This window comes from Vidua chalybeata, chromosome Z, assembly GCF_026979565.1.
Source record: "Vidua chalybeata isolate OUT-0048 chromosome Z, bVidCha1 merged haplotype, whole genome shotgun sequence".
Taxonomy (NCBI): domain Eukaryota; kingdom Metazoa; phylum Chordata; class Aves; order Passeriformes; family Viduidae; genus Vidua; species Vidua chalybeata.
Genome location: NC_071570.1, coordinates 44,014,205 through 44,032,831, shown reverse-complemented (window position 1 = coordinate 44,032,831; position 18,627 = coordinate 44,014,205). Strand labels below are relative to the sequence as shown.

The window sequence follows — 18,627 nt, the reverse complement described above, 5'->3', positions numbered from 1 at the left end:
GTTTCTGGGGTTAAATACTCATATCGCAATTACTCAGCATGCTGTCCAAAGGCAGCTATTCTCTACTGAAGGCAAAGCAGGATGTCTCCCTGCTACCCTTGCTTGGAAGAATAGCACCTCACAGAATAGAGTACCAGCATGCTGGTCATGCAAATCTTTTCAAGACTGCTCTCTGCATAAGGCAGACATGCTGTCCAGTGCTCTGGGATTGTCCCAGTTTATCCTTAAGCAGCTTCCTCCAATATCTGGTAATTAAGAGTCCTATAACACAAACTTAAAGCAGGGTGGATGTGTCCTGTTAAATAGTATGGTCAAGGTTTAGTGGACCTATACAAGCTAAGGAAAATACAGTAACTTACCTGAACTCATTCACCCAGATTTTGTTCTTCAAGCTGCAGAGGGAAAAAAAGAGTTGATATATAATACACAGAATCAGAGGAGAGACAGACCTAACAAAGCTGCAGGCACATGGCCAGGAAAAAGAGTGCTATAGCCTCTCACATCTGATATAGCTCCCACCATTCCTCTTCGGTGTAATCCTTAGGCTTCCCCCATAATCTGCCTATGAGGGTCAGCACACAACCACGCACAAAGCAGAAACATCACTTGAGCTGAGGATCAGGGCCATCTGAGGACCTGAGTGGATCTGGCTCACTACTGAAGAGTTTGGGCTGCCCAGGCTTATTTGCCTGATTTGTGCATCACCCATAGAGCAAGCAGTGTTTGTCGGGGAGGAAAGGGGGAGTGTTCAACAGCTACCTTTTCCCAATGATCTGCGCATAGGTCTTCACCAGGTAGTCTGATATATTGTGGCCTGTCAGATTCTGGAGGATGTCAGCTGTGTCTTGCTCACGCTGGTGTCACCAGTGGAAATACAGATAAATGCTCATCAGAAAACACAGGTTCTGAGTGAAATAATCTTGTACAATGCTGCATGCAAGAATCACACATAGCCACTCTCCTCCTCATGAGCAGTACCACTGCAGTCCTCACTGTAGTACCACTGAGCTCCCTCCTACCTGTGGGGGTGGCAGGCCACCTGCACCAGAGGGGCATACAGGCAGCATCTTCTTGATCTTCTCACTGCTACACTGGCAAGATGGGGAAGGATTCTCCATGCTCCAGTTGCCTTTCAGGAAGATGTCCAGCACTGACTCTGGGACTGAAGCAGTTGTCCATTCCTTCTGCCCCACAGTGCAAGGAGTGTCCCTGTATTTGGAAAGAGTCAATAAAAAAGCAGTTTTTAAGACAAATATGATGGCCTTTGCTTACCAGAGATTTAAAGATCAAACTCCACAGTCCCCAGAAGAAGCACTGTGCTTCTCAAAGGAGCACAACCTCACAGAGACAAACAGCTCAGAGCAATAGATCAGACTCTGCAGCTTTTAACAGATCCCACTACCAAAGAAACTGAGACTGGCCAATACTGTAGGGCCAGACACTCCCCCCTTTGCATTATAATTAAATGCTTTGTTTCAGTCCCAGCAGGCACACTGTCCAGAGTTCAGGGAGCATCTGGAGAATGTGGTTAGTCACATGGTTTAGTTAAAAGTAGTCCTCCAAGACAGTTGGACTCAGTGACAGTAGACAGTTGGACTCAGTGATTCTCATGGGTCTCTCCCAACCTGAGATAGTCTGTTATTTTAAGATCACAGCATACAATCTTCTTGTATGACTCCTTGGATATATTTCTGCCTTTGGGGCATCAAAACACTGCTCTTCCGTAAGGTAGTAGTGGGCAGCTTTTTCCCCATGGCCCATTGGTGGAATAGCTCGGCTTTCATTCCTCTTATGAAGGATGCAGCTTACTTTCCACCACTGGCCATTATATCAGACACCTTGCCTCCCTCCCCATCATCCTGTGAGCATGAGCTGCAGATCTTCTGGACACACCATCCTGGACTCTTGGAGCGTATGCCTCTTCTACATTTTCAGACTAGATCTTCAGTGACATGCCCAATGCCATGCACCAAGTCAGGTGGCAGAGTTAGGAAACAACAAATGCTGTCTGGTTCTCCACTCCTTCTGCTAGTGTTTGTGGGGTGCTAACTCAGGTTTCTAATGCAGCTGGAAACATTGTGCAGTGGGAATAGCTACAGTCAACAACATACTGCAACATAAATAGGTCCTTTACCATGTTCGGGCCCAAACAGTAACTTGAGTCATTTGCTCTCTCCTTTCCATCTCTACAGCAAGGACTTGCACTCAAACCTCAACTTCCTCACCAGACTGAGGGCTGGCAACTTTTAAAAAGCTTCTGAGCAGAAAAACTGAATGTAATTACAACTCTTTTGGCTTAAATCCTGCTCTGGCCATGCATTACTATAATTTCCTAAAGTCAGCTAGAGCTACCAGGGATGTTCTTCCTGTTCCCAGACCAAAGTTCTACTTACGGGATGGAATGTCCCTGCATACAGCGTGTCCCAAACCCTGGCTTATCAAGAAGGGCATCCAAAAGCTTGTGAGTGCCTGCATCTTCTGGAGCATCATTGCTATGGGAACAGCAGAAAAACACTATCAGTCAGCGTGGTAACAAGCACACAGCAAAAGAAGCAACAGAGCAAGTCCAACAGCACAGTGAAAGGATGTGGGCGGGGATTTGCCCTTGAAGAATGCTTGGCCTATGAGCACACACATACATTCCAAGTGTTTTGTACACAGTATTATTAGAAGAGTCATAGCACCATTTAAAAATGGATATGGCCTTGCCTGTACTTAGAGCTGGCATTTAAAGGTCAAAGAAGAAAACACCACAACTCTCTTTTAAAATGTGCTTCTGAGATAAGCACAAAACCCCAAACAACCTGTTAAGGAACTCAGTAACTCAAGTTCACAAAGAATATAATTTATGGGCCACACAAAACATACCTAATAAAAGTGTACTGCTCATCATACATCCAGGGTTGTAGTTCCAGGCTGGGATACTTCCCAAAAGGAGGAACAATCAGGCTGAACATGAGAGCAATACACACAAAGACAGCTGGCAGCACAATCTGAAATTTTAAGAAAAAAACATGTCTTTTTTATGAGCAAATGTTTCCAGAAGCATCAGGAGTTACATATGATTCACTTATTGGATCAAAACTTTTTCAAAGTTTCTCAGAAATACCTTTGCTATTTACACCAAAGCAGTCCTAGACACCAATGCAAGATCTATCTTGGCATTCAGTCAGGGAATTCACTTTTCTCATGTTGGAGGCTACAGAGGATTTAGCTGCAAATGCTGTTCTCAAGGGCAAAATTACATTCTGCTGTGCAAGAATACTGTAATTGCATGGTTTATCATGCAACTCCTTTCACTTACACAGGCAAGTGCTTCACTTCTGCCCCCATGTGCAGTGAAAGCTAACTTTGGTTATCTGCATTCCCTTGAGGTTTTTAGCCCACCATCAACTCAGACTACAATACACAGTCCAGAGCTGTCCCTGATGAGGGACTTTGCTCATGTTGGAGGCTCTCACCTGGGCAAAAAAGCCCTTACGGCTTCTCTTGGCAATGAGCATCCTCTTCCACAATAAAGCCATGAATTGCTGCTGGGTGAGCTTCCAGCCCTTCATTTGGTAGGAGCCTTTCCCATCCATGCCACTGAGAAGGTCTGTCTCTCTGGATTCTGCTAGCAAGAAGAAATGACCCTCACTCAAAAGTTCAGAGATGCTATCTCTGCTGGAGCAGCCACTCTCACTCACCAGAAAAAAAAAAGCATAGTCAGCAGCAATAACAACAGAAATTTACATGAATGTATTTTCTTCCATATCTCTGAGCTTTGAATGGGAGGATTGAGCAGGCTGTGCATCCTACACTGTTCACTATTTCTAAAGGCAAATACCTCTCCTTTGGCAGACTCAGCCATCAGATCTGCAGTACTTATAATATGAAAGAGCATACACAGAAAGAAAACAGGCTTGAACTCTAGCAATACCTGGATCTATGTCTGAATCATTAGGATCAAATGCATCATCTTCTGTAAATGGACGAAGGCAGCTCTGTTTGTCTCCAAACACACGTCTGTTCCTTCTGGCTGGCAATGTACCATCTGAAAATAATGCAGTTATGGTTAGCTGAACTGTTTCAGTTAATCTCCAGCCATCCCCAGAAAAAAAACAAAGCAATATAATTTTCATTTTACACGCCTTCCATTTGCAAACTGAAGAGCTGATTTGGAGTGACTTCCGTGCAGGTAAAAACAAAACCAAGACTGTCATTCTGCAATAGGTCATGTTTTATGGACTATACTTTCTGTGATGTCCCAGAAACTTCTTCTAGTGCACTTGACACCTTTCTGGTTTTTCTCCCAGAGAGCAGGCTGCTCTCCTTGTAAGAAAACTCTCACTGTCCACATGACAGTCATATGTAGTCACGTGACTACAAGTGCAATTTGCTGTTATGAGCACTCAGTGCCGTGATCTGCTCTCAGAAAGAGAAAGTAATTTGGACCCTGCTATGGTCTGATATGTCAGGAGTTCTTCTGAGCAGACAACAGTGTCAGTCAAGTAATTTGCAATATACTCAAACAACAGAAACTCTTCACTATTACAACATAAATATGCTACCAACTGAGTCAATTGACCTTTACAGCACATAAAAGCATGCATTAAATACACTAAACCCAGCTACTTCAGGTCGTTAAAAATACTAGAACAGAAGAGCTTCAGTTCAGTCTCAATCAGGCTCTGTCATACCTTGGTATGTGTCACTTCTGTAGGGAATAACTACACCCACCTGAGGTTTCTGCATCCACACCACTATCATCAGCCACTTTCAGGAAGATCTGAAAAGGAATGATAAGTCTCAGTGAAAATCAAAAGAAGAGAGATATTGTAGGTACTGCTTCAGAAGACGCCATGTAAGACTGGCAGGTGCTACAAGAGAACTGAGGATACTGAGTTTATCCTTTGCATGATGCAGATACGGACTTTGTGGCTTCTCTCCCGTTTCCGGGAGTCAGACTGCTACCAGCTGTTCCCCCTTTCCAATAGGAGTTCTCAGGCCATCTCAAACATGAGCTCTTTCCTGTGTCTCAGAAGCAGACCTAGTAACTAAACTTGGTGTATCTCGTATTTCCCCATGTCTAATAGCTCTTGTTTGAATAGGCATCTTCATGGAGCTTGACTCATGGACTCTCCTAAACCAGAAATAACCCATTTTCAAATTGCAGACAACATCCAAGGTCTTCACAGCTGTGAAGGACCTAGAGGGCAACCTCAGTAAGTACAAAAACACCACTGTTTCAGTTTCCCTTATCATTCTTTAACAATAAACAAATAAAGATTCTACAGAGATAATGTGCTTGATGCTTCTGTGATAAAAAAGAGATTTGGCAGCTGGAAGACAGTCACATGGAACAAACCCTGAAACCATAAAAAATCCTGACAAGGTCATATATCAAAATTGTTTACCTAATGTATGTATCTAATACTGAAATGTATGTTTTCAGTTAAATGCAACACAAAGCATCCCTAAAAATAACACAGATATTAGCAGCCAAATCAGGGGCCAACCTACACACGGTATCTCAGCAAAGTGCAGATGAGCACATATGACCTATCCTTGCTTGTCTGTATCACATTTCAATTTTTAATGCACACCTCTATGACCACACTCTTACACAGGGCAGAAGACAATCCATTTTGGAGAGGAATGCAAAGCTGCCTGTTCTGTCAATTTTTACAAGAAAGCAATAAGGCTTCATCTCATTCTTAATTCTGCCATAAATCCTTCTGCCCAGTTTAAGACAAACAGTAATCAGCAGCTCACTAACCTCCTCCAGGGTGGTTTCTGAGATGCCATAGCTGGAAATGCCAAGATCAGAAAGACGGTCATCAATTTCATGGAACAGCTCCACAAAAGCTCCCTCTTTAGCAGCTTTGTATGGCAAGACATAGGTTAATTCATGACCTATGTCCTCCACCAGTCTTGCCTCAGGAACATGTTTTGTAATGAGATTTGAAATTGCAGACACATCTAGAAAAAAAAAAACAAATGCAAAAGATAGTTCTCTTCTGGTTACCACTCATTATGTGGAAAAAAGAGCTCAGCCTTAAAAATCCTGCCAGAAGAAAAGAACAACAAACAGGACATCTCTGGAAAGAAGTTAATTTCCATGAAGTGTCATTTCTTTTTAATTTAACACAAGCCTGGATAAAAGCCTGACTATAATTTTTATGTGCAGAACTTGGGAGAGCTTGTACATGCTACTGGAAGACCTGCAAATAAATCATTGATGTACAGCTCACCAACATTATATACTGCTAACAGACCACACAGCTACATAATATTTTATTTCAGAACAGCTTGAATTCAAAATGGATCACTCAAGAAATACATTCCAATATTTAAAATACTATCATTGTGAATTTAATAATTTCCCCAAGACTGTAGCTACCTAGGAGCAACAAGATTAAGGCAGCTGTCCAAGGCGAGCTACAGAGCAATGTCAACTAGGATTCAGTCTTAAATTTTTTTCCTCACCTATCGTCAGTGTGTCACTTTCATGGTCACTGCCAAGGCCAGCATCAGAGCTGCTCTGCGAGACACTGTCATCCTGGTCACAAAAGAGAAGACCAACATTATTTCCTGCTGTTTATTCAAAATGGGGTCCACCAGATACTATATACTAAGTAAGTCCAACCAGATGCTGCAGATGGTGACATAGCACTGCAAAGGGCTAAAATAGAAATAAGATCACCGGTATAGAAGTGAGTGTTACAAAAGTATACTTCACTTACTTTGTATCTCTCTGATCAGCTTGAGACCACCAGCACTGAAAGAAACTGTAACGAGGATGTATGTCTTACACAACAGTTTAACTAGACATAGTCTGGCACAGTACCCATCAGACAAGTAACACTTCTTTCAAAGAACAAGGGATTTTCCTTTGAGGCATTCTACTATAGAAAATCTTAGCTGCTGCTTCCAAAAAGCCTAAGATTTCATGAAGAAAGAATAAACATAAGCAGAAAAGGCCAGCTGTACCTTTTTCAGATAGGAAACTGTGCTGCTGCTGTTTCGGCAGGAGCTCAGAGAAGAATCTACATCCTTTTTGACCAGGGTCAAATAATAGCCTGTTCCCAGCTGGTTCTTCAGGAAGAGAGAAGATCCAACACAGCAGAGCTTGCCATGAGAAATGATGGCAATCCGGTCCCCCAGAATGTCTGCCTCATCCATGTGGTGCGTGGAGAGAATGATAGTGCGACCTGGAAGAGAGCAAGGAAGACATGGATGCTAAGTCAAACAAACCTGTGCTGCCACACCAGAGCCACAATCATCTGCATCTTGCCATTAAGTTGGACAGGAGGTTGATGCCACAATTTTGGCTCCTTTGAACAAGGAGTACGGAGAGGATTCACAACTGCTGTCATGAGTTTAATTCTCCCCACTGCTGGCTCTTGTCATGCTCAGCAAAGGCAGGTTTAATTTCATGTCTGCAAGACTGGTTGCATGAAGCAGAACAGGACATTGCTGAAAAGCAATGGTGATTTTCTGACTTTACCTGCCCTCTGTCATAACCCAGTAAAAAAGTTTGTTTGTGAATTCTGACATGAATAGGAGGAGAAAGATATACAGACGAGAGATCTGAGCATCCTTGTCCTGCATGGTGTTTGTTCATTCCTTGGTGCAGGCAACGATAAATTTGCAAAGACACAGTGCTATTTCGAGAACAGTCAAGAATCAGATTGATTTTCTTTTGCCTTCCACAATACATTTATTACAAGTAGAGAAGAAGATGACTTACCTTGCCGATACTTCAGAAGCAGTTCCCATATTCCTCTGCGAGAATAAGGATCCACCCCAGCTGTAGGCTCGTCCAGAATGACAACCTTGGAGCCACCGACAAAAGCTAAGGCAACAGAGAGCTTCCTCTGCATGCCACCTGTCAGCCACAAGAAGAAAGAGGTGTTCAGGCTGACGCAGCGATGAGTGGAACAGCAATACTTGCAGTATGGTAAAAAGCTTTCTTATATGGAATAATAAGCTCTCGGAAAGAAAGCAGACTGAGGAGAACAAGTACTGCTGCTGTTTCAGGCCTTCAGGGTCCAACCACTTTCTGGACAGTGGATAATTCATCAAAGTGGATAGTCTTTCCTCAGTGAAGTCCAACTCTCCTCCTACTGCAGGGAACCACAACTTGCATGCCCTTCTTTAACTGAATTATACTGTCTCAGCACCAGGGGTAGCAAATCGCCAGCTTGGAGGCCTAAGCTTATTTGGGGATCTGGAACACAGGTCTCCAGAGCTTGAGCTGCAGAAATAAGTCCCCATGAGACTCCCCTTCCATGGAAGTGTTCCAGAGGCAAAACCAAGGAATTATATTGCATTCCTCAATACTGAAGTCAACTGTGGTCATCTGCTCTCCCTCCCCAAAGTCAAATGTGCAGTCTGTACTGATACTTGAGTAAGACAAAGGCATGTCAGTTCCTCTAGTATCTGGTACAGACTGACACAGGAATTCTGCCCCTACTGAACAAAGGAGAAGGGCACTCCAGGTCACCAACTGAAGGGACAGAAGTCAGCATAAGGAATGCATGTATGGTTCACAAATAGCAAGAGACTTGTAGACTATGGTCCGAACCACTCTCACCTAAACTCATAACCCCCAAATTATATTAATAAGCTTTGGACAACACACAACAAATGCAGCTGAACTATGTCATGGTGGAAAAAAATACAAAATACTCTGAGAAAGTGAGAGACTTGTTATGGCCATTAGATAGCTTGAGACTGTGCAAGACTGTCATGTTTACTAAGATACACTGATTAGGTACTTAATAAATAACTGACTTGCTTAAATGCTTAATTTTATAGTAGTCTATATATAATTGCAGGAGTCCATCAAGGTCTGTAACACAGCCTCTGCAAAAACCAGTGGAGTGTTTCTGAGGCTGAGAAATGTAAAAGATCTCAACCTACCAGAGAGCTTGCTTGTCCTAGCTTTCAGTTTGTGAGGCAAGCCAACATCTGTTGCCATCTGCTCCATCTCCTCTTTCACCTTCTTTTCCGGCAGCCCTTTGAGCCGAGCATAGAACCAGATGTGCTCCTCCACAGTCAGCCTAGGGAACAAATGCAGCCTCAGGGCAGAGTTGAAAGCACCATACTGGGATTCATCCCTTTTATTAGCATTACTGTAGGCATTTCTATTTCCTCAGGAAAACATCTTTTAAGGCTGAGGTTTCAGGAATGATGCCACAGACTGGGTGCACTCAGTTTCGGCTTCACTTCAGGGTGTGGCTCTATTCAGCACCCATGTAAGTAATCCTTTTTTAAGGGTGCTTGACAGTACCACAAACAACCCAAATCACTAGGCACTGGGGAAACACTTGGCCTAGCTGAGTGGAGTACATGAAAGATGAAAGTGTAAGCTCTTGCTGATCATTCTCAGGCGCTTAGGAATGTGCTAATAAACAGAAATGTTCCTACACCAATCCCACACCACCCCACTGTCTCGCACCATGCACACACAGAAAAAACGACTGTAAAGCCGATGCCCACTGCTGTATCCTAGAGAACCAAACATCTGTTGGATAGCACCAGTCCTGTGTCTCCCAGATGGTACTCACAAGTCAAACAGCACATTGTGTTGTGGACATACACCCAGGTTCTGCCTGATGATGCTAAGCTCAGAGCGGATATCTTTGCCCAGGATGAAGGCTGTACCCGAAGTTGGGGGGAACAAGCCAGTCAAAATGGACCTGAAAGAAAAATAGAACAGATCAGCAGGTTCCGCACTAGGAAACAGTGGAAGGCTGAATGAAGAGTAGGTGGAAACCCTGGGGAATCCCCTATCAAGAAAGTAGCCTCACTAATGGATTTTAAATAAACCAAAGCACAAATCAGCTCCACTAGTGATCAAAGAACATGTCTGCTTGAAGGAAAGATTTTTTCCTCTAAAAGCTTCTTGTTCTTTCAGTACCAGCTTGCTTTCTTTCACTGGTAAGTCAGGAATCACGTCATGGCATTACTACAAAATGCTGCCTACGGATTCATTTGACCCAGCCTCAACCTGAACTCTTTGTGGCTCCAGTCCCCTGTATCTGTAAGGCAGCACCACAACTAGACTAAATCAGCAGAGGCACTCTAGTATGCACTAGCTTGCACACTGCAGTTCTATGGGTACCTCTACTATATGGATAAGAGTTGCATATTCAGTCACTTCCCTACTGTCTTATATCATTATTTTGTTCTTACATGGTAGTGGTTTTCCCTGCTCCATTATGTCCCAGAAAGGAGGTGATTTGTCCTTCATAGAAGTTAAGTGTGAGACCATCTACAGCAACTTTCTTGCCATCACGGTAAACCTTGACCAGGTTCTGGATGGAAACACCAAGACTCAGGTGCACCGGCTCTTCTTCCTTGCAGACTGGAAGAAAACACAAAGCAGAGAAATATGATAGGTTTGAACAGACATTGCATGGGAGTTTTAATAGACATGACATTCCCCCAAGCCTGTGAAGGAATGAGTTATATGAAGAACTGACCACTTTCTTCCTCAGAGACAGGAATCTTCCACAGAAGTCGTCATTTAGCTGTTGTCTCTCTCCTGGGCTAATATGGGAGCTGGAGATCTCCAGTTTTATCAGGCTCAGCAAAAATACAAGGACTTCAACTACATGAGCCTTGAATACTCAGCTGCATTCAGGTGGGCAAAGTACTCTGGGTTTACCTGGATGCACCCACCTGATCAGCATACCCAAAGTGTGATAAAAAAAGGGTGACCAATTTCACCTTCCATGCCAGTACTGCTCCTGCTGTTTTGGACTCTCATTTCAGAAAAAGGCAGATCTTAATACTTCACTTCAGAAAGGCTCTGTGTCCAGCACTTACCTTCTGAAGACCCCTTCTGGTCAAGATGGGGCTGCTGCCTGTCCTGTGGTTCCTCCCCAAACCAATATGACTTTGTGAAAGGAAAGTACCAGGGTCTGGGAATCCCATACTGGCCTAAAAACAAAAGCATTACATGAGCCTGAGTGCATCTGTCCCTTTTCTTTAATTAGCTTTCAGGACAAGAAGGGAAGTACTCCACCCACAGTAAGCCTCCAGATGAGGCAGGACAAAGGAAAAATACTTCTCTATGAAGACACTGACAGACTCTGGGTAAGAGATATCTAACTTCACTTTAGGGTTAAAAACCCTATGCTGAAAGGTACTTAATAGCACACGTGGTACTGATACTCAACTCCTCTCTTGCAGCACCATGAACTTTAGAGGAGGGAAAAAGTGAAGTACAGCAAAGCTTCTAGAGCTAGATCAGCCCACAATGGGGTCATGCTTCTGTGCTGGGCAACATTCACTGCTAGCAACAAGCAACAACCTTGCTCTGAAGCTGGTTTTGTTCCATGACCTTTACATAGCTCTGCTTAAAAATGGGCAGAATTTGCACCCTACCAAGTGAAAGGGGCAAAAGGAATTATTTAAAAACCTTAAGATAGGATTGTCCCTCAGAAGTACACCTCACCTGGAAAGACAGATTCAATGTACCAGGTCATGACTCCATACAGGAAGGTATCAAACATCATCATGACGGCTGATGTGGTGATGCTAAAGCCATCTTCTTCCAATGGGCTCTCAAAGAAGTTGTCCCACTGAACACCAATTCCCTGCTCCTCAAACAGTGCAAAGTACTCACAACCAAAACCAAAGGCTACTGGAGACAGCAGGCTCTGAAAATGGGAGGCATGAACATACACTGAGTTTTTTAACATCTACTCTCCAACTGGTCATCTCTGTTGTAGCACAAGAATAAGGGACATTGTCCATATGAAAAGTCCAAGTTCCACAGACTATCACTGTATTTGCAGATATGGAGCGGCAGATTTGGTCTAGGTTCCAAGAGGCCTGAAATCTCTACTGGACCTCCACCCAGAATTGTTTGTTTCCCTATCTTCTTTTGTTTATTCTTTGGATTTTCCTGCAAGGGAACAAGTTGCTAAGTCACCCTTCTCTGGACAGGTAAGAAGTGCTGTGCAGAGGAAAGGCAGGTGGCTCCTTCAGTGTGCATGTCTGTTGTACAGTATTACAGCATACAGAGATAAGGCAGCTTAGTGCAGCTGCATTACCCACTACCAAAGCCAACAAAACCCTCCCAAGCAGCTTCTACCAGGTTCAGTAAACCTCTTTATCAAGCCCAGCCCTGATAGACTCTTACACTGAAAATTAACCTCCCATTCCCACTTCCCCTCTTCTAACTGTCCAGGTGTTGAGTGCCCTACTGGTAGTGACCCAGAGCCCAGGAAAATTTCAGCAAAACTCACTGCAAAAATCTTGAGTGAGAAACTGATGTGGTCCTGCCAGGCAACACACAGCACATAAGGCAGGTAGAGCGTGAAGTAGACAATGCCCCCACAGGCGGCTGCCAGGTTGGCCCTGGAGAACACAGTGCTGATGAGGAAGCACTGGAGGATAGTCACAACACCGAAGATTGAGAGGAAAATGAATACCACACTAGGATCACTGTAAGGCAGCAGATTCCCCATCTGGCAAGAGAACAATAAGTACATAAGGTTTTGAAAGGACTCTCCGAGGTACCTCTGTTATAGGCAGCTCTGCAGGACTGCTGCTCAGGGGAGGCAGGGCTTCCTGCAATTTGCACAACAGCCTTCCCAGAAGTGAGGCAGTAGCAGAGGCATCTTTTAAAGAGAATTGAATCTACAACATTCCTCCCTGCTGTTTTCAGCCACACAGTCCTGTTGTTCCAAAATCTTGTCCCCAAAAAGCAACTGGTCAACAACACACACCCACAAACTCCTCCCCAGTGTGTAAGTGCAGACCACTGCTTAGCAGGCTCTAAAGGTTCTAGAGTCTGCTGCCACAGGCCAAACCAGGCAACTCACCTTCAGGATCAGCACCAGCAGTCCTGCACTTATCAGGAGAGGGACAAGGCTGCTAATGAACCAGCTTAACCAAAGGATGCCATTGTCAAGTCCCATAATCCTCATAGTTTCTTTCAGCCGGGCTTCCTTCTCATACACAATGCCCTTAATTATCACAGCCACTGAGTAGATCCAAGCTAGTGTCATGAAGAGAGGCATGGAGCGGCTCATGACACGCAGAAATCTAAGAAAATGAAGGAAAGAGGCCAGGAGGATCAGGTGAGAAACATTACTGCAACTTCAGATACCACAGGGCTAGCAGAGCATGGTGACAGCTAAGGCTTCACTGCACAAAGCAGCTGATGTGCAAAGCCTGACACAGGATCCATGTCTCACCATGAGATGAGGTGGATGTGTTTAGAGCATATCGCCAGTTAGGAGTGGGAGCTGGAGCTGCAATTGCCACTTAGTGGAAGAGTGGGTGCAAAGAGCTGCCTTGCCTGGGGACTGCTCTCAATTGCCCTCTTTCCCCTCTCTTGTGCCTATCTATCTGATTTTTCCCAGTGCTATTTTTGCTTGCATCAGGTGTGAGGATATGATCATACCTCAGGAAGGTACTGTGTATGTTCAACTCCAGTACTCACAGTCCCTCTGCTAGGCAAGAGTCTGCAAGTCATTACATATTATAAATCCTCCACGTGGGTGCTCCAATTCTAGGGATTAAGAACACTATGGAGATTGCCTCCTCACTGATAATAGCGACAAAAACTGTGCCTGAGGCGTGACAAAAGCCCATGCCTCCCAAGCTCCTCCTCCTGGGAGTTTTTGAAGCAGGCTGCATACATACATGTCATCCACATAACATGGGTAGGGCATCTGCTGCACATAAACTCCTGTCTTCTTCTCCGTGCCTGTCTGAACCCTGATGATGGCCTGTTCTACCACATCCTGCAGGTAGACAAAGCCTCCCCAGACATAGCGCATGTCCTCAAAAGGGTCAGCACGGGGACCAGGATCCCAGTACCTGCACCAAGGGAAGAAGACCTTTCCATCAGAAATCCTCCTCACCTCATCCTTTGTAAGAAATTGATCATAAGGCAGGATTTCAGGGCTCACCCATCCTTGATCTTGTTGGTCCTTTCCACATTATCAATGTCCATGCGTATCTTGTATTTCACATGTTGAGGAAGGTCTGTGCTGCCAGGAATTATTTCAGTGAAGACTATGCCAGCCCAGAACCTCCTTTCATCCAGAAGTTCCAAGGACTTGTTAATGAGCTGGACTTCTGTGGGCACAGGCTCTAGTTTGTCCAGGTTGACACACTAGACAGAGATAGAATTGGAAGCATTTATGGGATACACTCCCAAATCATAATGTATATTGTTTAGTTGTGGAGTGGAGGGAAAGAAGACAACACTCCAATAGTAATGTCATGCCCAAGAAAAAGACAACAGCATCAGACTATTTTGCAATGGTTTGTTGTAGCCCAGCAAGTTGGCAAGAGTTGTCATTGCTTCCTGCTTGACAGTCACCTACCAGTCAAACATATATCACTGAGAAATACCCCAGCAAAGGCACTTTCTGTAAAAGAGGTTAGCTAGCACTGCAGTATTACCTACAGGATCCCATCCAAGTTTCATTTTCCAAAAATAGTTTTATTTCGTCTGCTACCAATAAATCAAGTCTGATTCAAAGCCTCTAAACATCAGTCGAGCGACCTGAAGGTTTTGGATTAGGCCCTTAACAAGCCATGGCCTGTTTTTGTTTGCACTCATCTCCCAAGCTGATGAGGCAAAAAGTAGAACAAATTTTGTTCCCTCAGTTTAAATCAGCTGCTAGCTTCACCACAGCCCCCAGCTAAACCCCAGACTGAAGCACGAGCTGCTACACTGCTGGAGACAGCAGCAGATTTCAGTCAGTAACAGAAGGGCAGGAAACCACACAGTAACAAAAGCAAAAACTTCAAAAACAAGGCCTACAGTTAGATTCCTGCATCCTGGTTGTATCCAGAAAATGGATGGAGGAACATCTATCTTTCCTTTTCAAAATACCCAACTGCATGAGTGGAGATCAAGCTGCTGCCCTCCCCCAGTGCCTTGCCTATACTAACAGGATCTCACCTCCATGAAGCGGGAGATGGTCTGGATAGCCCGGTCTGTCTCATTGAAGGCATCCACCCAGGTGTACACAGAGCCATTTTCTGTCTCAAAGTCCTCTGGACTGTTTGACAGGAAACGGGCAACATCCTCCACTGTCCAGTTGGAAGCTGGCAACTGCAGGTCCCAGAGGGCTTTGCCTTTCAGCAACGTCTGCAGGTGTTTTGTTTTCAAAGAAGAAATAGTTGTGAGAAGTAATGTTAGATTCCTCTTTCATAACCAAGACAAGCACTACAAGGAAAACAGCTGTTAAAAAGGTGCAGGTAGAGGCCTCTCTCATACTGCAAGGATCAGCACAATCCTTCCCCTCACCTTGCCTTTGAGAGGGATGTGCCACCCTCGGTACAGCTACACCATACTGGTGTGCTTTGCAGGTCGGCTGTCTGCCTCCATGTCCTGCCACTCCTCTCCCAAGGAGAGGGCAGCAGAGAGCCATGTACAGCTCTGCACCTCACACATGCAAACCAGGGAAGTGGGAGATGCTAGCTCAGCAGAAATGCATTTGCTCAATACTGGGTGCCTAGCTCTGCTCACTTCTCCCAGAAAAATCTCACCTCCTGGCTGGGATGGAGAGCAATTGAGGCATGGCTGAAGGCTCAACAGTCACTGTGCTGAACAGAAGTACCACCACCAGAGGCCAGGTGATTTCTGTATTTTGCTTTTGTGCCACCAGGGCTAGCTGAAGCAGCCCTGTACAGCCATGATGTCCTGCCTTTGTCCTCCTGTCTGGGACAGTGCTTTCTTCACCTGGTTTAACTGCTAGCTTTCTGAAGACAGGCTACTGTATGCACAATGCCTAGTACAAATGCACTGAAGCAGAAACCAATCCACTGGGCAGATGATGTAAGGCCAGGCAGGAAGGGAACTGTAATTGTAAACTATATAGTTGAACTGAAGTCAGGAAGATAAAATGAAAAACCTTCACAAGAGAGAAAACTGCAAAAATCCTTATGCTTAAGAACAGGAAGTGGATGTTTTGCCACAACAAAAATCAAAGAGAGGTAAAGAGCTTCCCCATACTCTGCTGTTACCAGCAAACCAGAAAGTAGTGGGTCATACAGTTACAAAAACAACTTTGCAAACTGGAAAAACAGAATAGACAAAGCTAGCAAAGGAAAACATATAAAAAGGAAATCCAAGCACACAGGAATTGGATGTGCTGTGCTCTCTTCTCATTTGGTCTCCATGGTTAACATCTGCTACCATGCGTGCAGGGAAATGGCTCAACCTTGCCTTGTTTAAGTCCAGCATTAAAGCTCCTTAACCCTAGGGGCACATGCTGGTCTTCCTGAAGTTCACAGGCACATTAGCATCAAGCTAGAAGTGGCAGAGATGGGCAAGCAGAGCACTTTCCCTCAGCAGGAAGAAATACGCCAAACAGATTGTACAACCCAAAAGGCTGAGAGGTAATGGCAAGTCAACCCAGAAACATGGCAATGAAGGGGATGCTCCCTGGGAGCTGCCAAGGCACTGACAGTGAAGAAATCCTGCTTGTGTGAATGTCAACAGGTGACAACAAAGGGATTGCTGTTACTACACTACTACAGAAAAGACCAGATTGCTAGGAAGATCAATAATTAACTACCGGAGGCAACAGCGTTAACAAGCAACATAAAATATAAAACCATAAAAGCCCAGGGCTCAATAAAACTAAAAAAAAAAAAAAAATAGGAGCAACATTCAGTTTTCAGAGGACATCATTGCAAGTCAATGTTTTGGACCTCAACTTTCTGCCTGAGCTTTGTAATGATCTGTTCAACTGTCTCTGGTGCTATAGTATGTCATGTTGATGAAGAAGTACAACAGGCCAAGTGTCACAGATCATTCAGCAGAGCATTACACTGTGGTAAAAAAGGAATGAATTTCAAGGTTTATACAACCTGGGGAAGTCTCTGTACACAAGAAAGTGCACTGAGATACCCAACCAACTGTGTTGCAGAGACAGCTGGAAAAACTACTCTACAGTGGTCCCTCTGTTTCTTCATGCTAGTTTTACATCACTGTGCTTCCAAAGACATCAGCACAGGTTGCAAAGATCCACGCCCCAGAGCTGCACCTGAGGAACCATGGTGACGTGCTCATGACACATGAGGGCAACACTGCGGACAAAACATTACATTTTCCAACAGAGACAGATTAGAAGTGGGTGTTAAATGTGCATTGCTCCTGTTTGCAGGAGACTTATGTGAAGGAAGGAATGCCAAGCATAATGCAAGATCAGTACAATCAAGATCTCTTTCAAGAAGGGGTCCCATCCATAATATTTATCTGCCCAATTCAGCACTGAAGCACCATTTAAAATAAATACTTCATCACTTATTGCAAAAAACAATAGCAGTGGTTCTGGCAAGGACAGCATACTGACCCGAATGAAATCCATTTCCTGACTACTTTCCATAAATGTCCAAATCTTTGGGCTTATCTCCTCCCACATTCCCCCAAGGTCACGAAACACACCCAGCTCCTGGAATGTCCTGTTCACCTGTCACAAAGAGGAGAGGAAGGTTATTTCCAAAAGCTGGCAGAGGCCCATCATGAGCTGAGAGGCTGTATTGAGTGTTCAACAGTAAGTGCATGGGAGGTGAGAGATTAAGGAGGCTGTGCTTTTGCAGGCAATCCTTCCTAGGTTTGTGTTTGGGTCCAATTTAACTAGAGAGGATCAGCTGCACAGCCAGAGGACATAGCTAATGCTACATTATCAGTGGACAGAGCTAGAGTTACCTCAGACATGACCTTCCTTACAGCTGGTGTATCTGGAGTGAACAAGATCTTCCCAATCAGCAAGGGTTTCAAAGCCCTCCAGATAATCCTGGAAAGTGGGCTGGATTCCAGGTTCTTCATTAGCTCATTGCAGTAGGGTGCTGAACAAAAGCACAAAGGTGAGCGGCTGAACAGCACAGTGACAACTGCAGAAGGCATAGAACAATCAAAGCTGAAAGCAAAGCATTTTTTCAGACACAAATCCCCTCCTTTACTGCAAAGCTCCACAAAAAGCTCCTTTTAGCCCAAGCCTGTACAGTCTGCCCAGTGAACAAGAAGCAACCAGGTAGCCTCCAACACTAAGCCACAGTACTAGTTCTGCAACACTCCCACAAACCCAACGCATGGCACAAAAAAAAAATTTGTCCAGAAAAGGTCAGATTTCCAGAGGCTGCATGTGACTGTGCTCCCTCTCCCACTAAAGCATGTCCACTGCACAGGTTTCTGTGTACTCTACACAGTAGGTAGGTAGCAGGTCCTTGGGAGACTCTGCAAGTTGATAACTTACTGGCCTTAAGGGCATATGCAGGACAATATGTGTATGCCTTTCTGAAACAGCAGTATGTCCTTCAGGACCACCTACTTTCATCTGTGGAAGTTTGGAAAACACTAGCAATGACAAGCATGAAGTAGATGGGACCTCAGACCATGCCATTGTTACACTTACTTGTGGAGTTATCATAGAAGTTAATCACATCATCTTCAGTGCTGTTGCCTCCAAACAGTGCTTTGTAATTGTTATCCTCATACCAGTTGAGGGATTTAATTTTGAGCCCTCCGCCTTCAGGATGGCCGCACACGATACGTGACACAGCCTGATAGATCTGTGTAGAGGAGTTTGAGGCATTCACATTGGTCAGGAACATCACCTCTTGCCTCATGTCACTCCAGCTCTTCATGCTCAGCAG

General features: G+C 44.5%; 1 protein-coding gene across 3 annotated transcripts in view; it reads right to left on the bottom strand.

Moving 5' to 3' along the window:
* Positions 1-18,627, bottom strand: part of ABCA1 (ATP binding cassette subfamily A member 1) — a 95,462-nt gene that overhangs the window by 14,528 nt on the left and 62,307 nt on the right. For 2 of the 3 annotated variants that reach the window (XM_053968733.1, XM_053968734.1), the window contains exons 9-33: positions 18,387-18,627; positions 17,681-17,820; positions 17,325-17,441; positions 14,924-15,112; positions 13,920-14,125; positions 13,651-13,827; positions 12,825-13,047; positions 12,246-12,467; positions 11,450-11,654; positions 10,819-10,932; positions 10,183-10,354; positions 9,555-9,686; positions 8,908-9,047; positions 7,733-7,870; positions 6,973-7,193; positions 6,469-6,541; positions 5,759-5,961; positions 4,720-4,768; positions 3,920-4,033; positions 3,462-3,613; positions 2,869-2,993; positions 2,394-2,492; positions 1,020-1,209; positions 760-854; positions 360-392 (exon numbers count right to left, since the gene is read on the bottom strand). In XM_053968733.1, the coding sequence (XP_053824708.1) occupies positions 360-392; positions 760-854; positions 1,020-1,209; positions 2,394-2,492; positions 2,869-2,993; positions 3,462-3,613; positions 3,920-4,033; positions 4,720-4,768; positions 5,759-5,961; positions 6,469-6,541; positions 6,973-7,193; positions 7,733-7,870; positions 8,908-9,047; positions 9,555-9,686; positions 10,183-10,354; positions 10,819-10,932; positions 11,450-11,654; positions 12,246-12,467; positions 12,825-13,047; positions 13,651-13,827; positions 13,920-14,125; positions 14,924-15,112; positions 17,325-17,441; positions 17,681-17,820; positions 18,387-18,627 (3,770 nt within the window). The remainder of the gene's footprint in view (positions 1-359; positions 393-759; positions 855-1,019; positions 1,210-2,393; positions 2,493-2,868; positions 2,994-3,461; positions 3,614-3,919; positions 4,034-4,719; positions 4,769-5,758; positions 5,962-6,468; positions 6,542-6,972; positions 7,194-7,732; positions 7,871-8,907; positions 9,048-9,554; positions 9,687-10,182; positions 10,355-10,818; positions 10,933-11,449; positions 11,655-12,245; positions 12,468-12,824; positions 13,048-13,650; positions 13,828-13,919; positions 14,126-14,923; positions 15,113-17,324; positions 17,442-17,680; positions 17,821-18,386) is intronic. The other variant, XM_053968735.1, reaches the window with a different exon arrangement.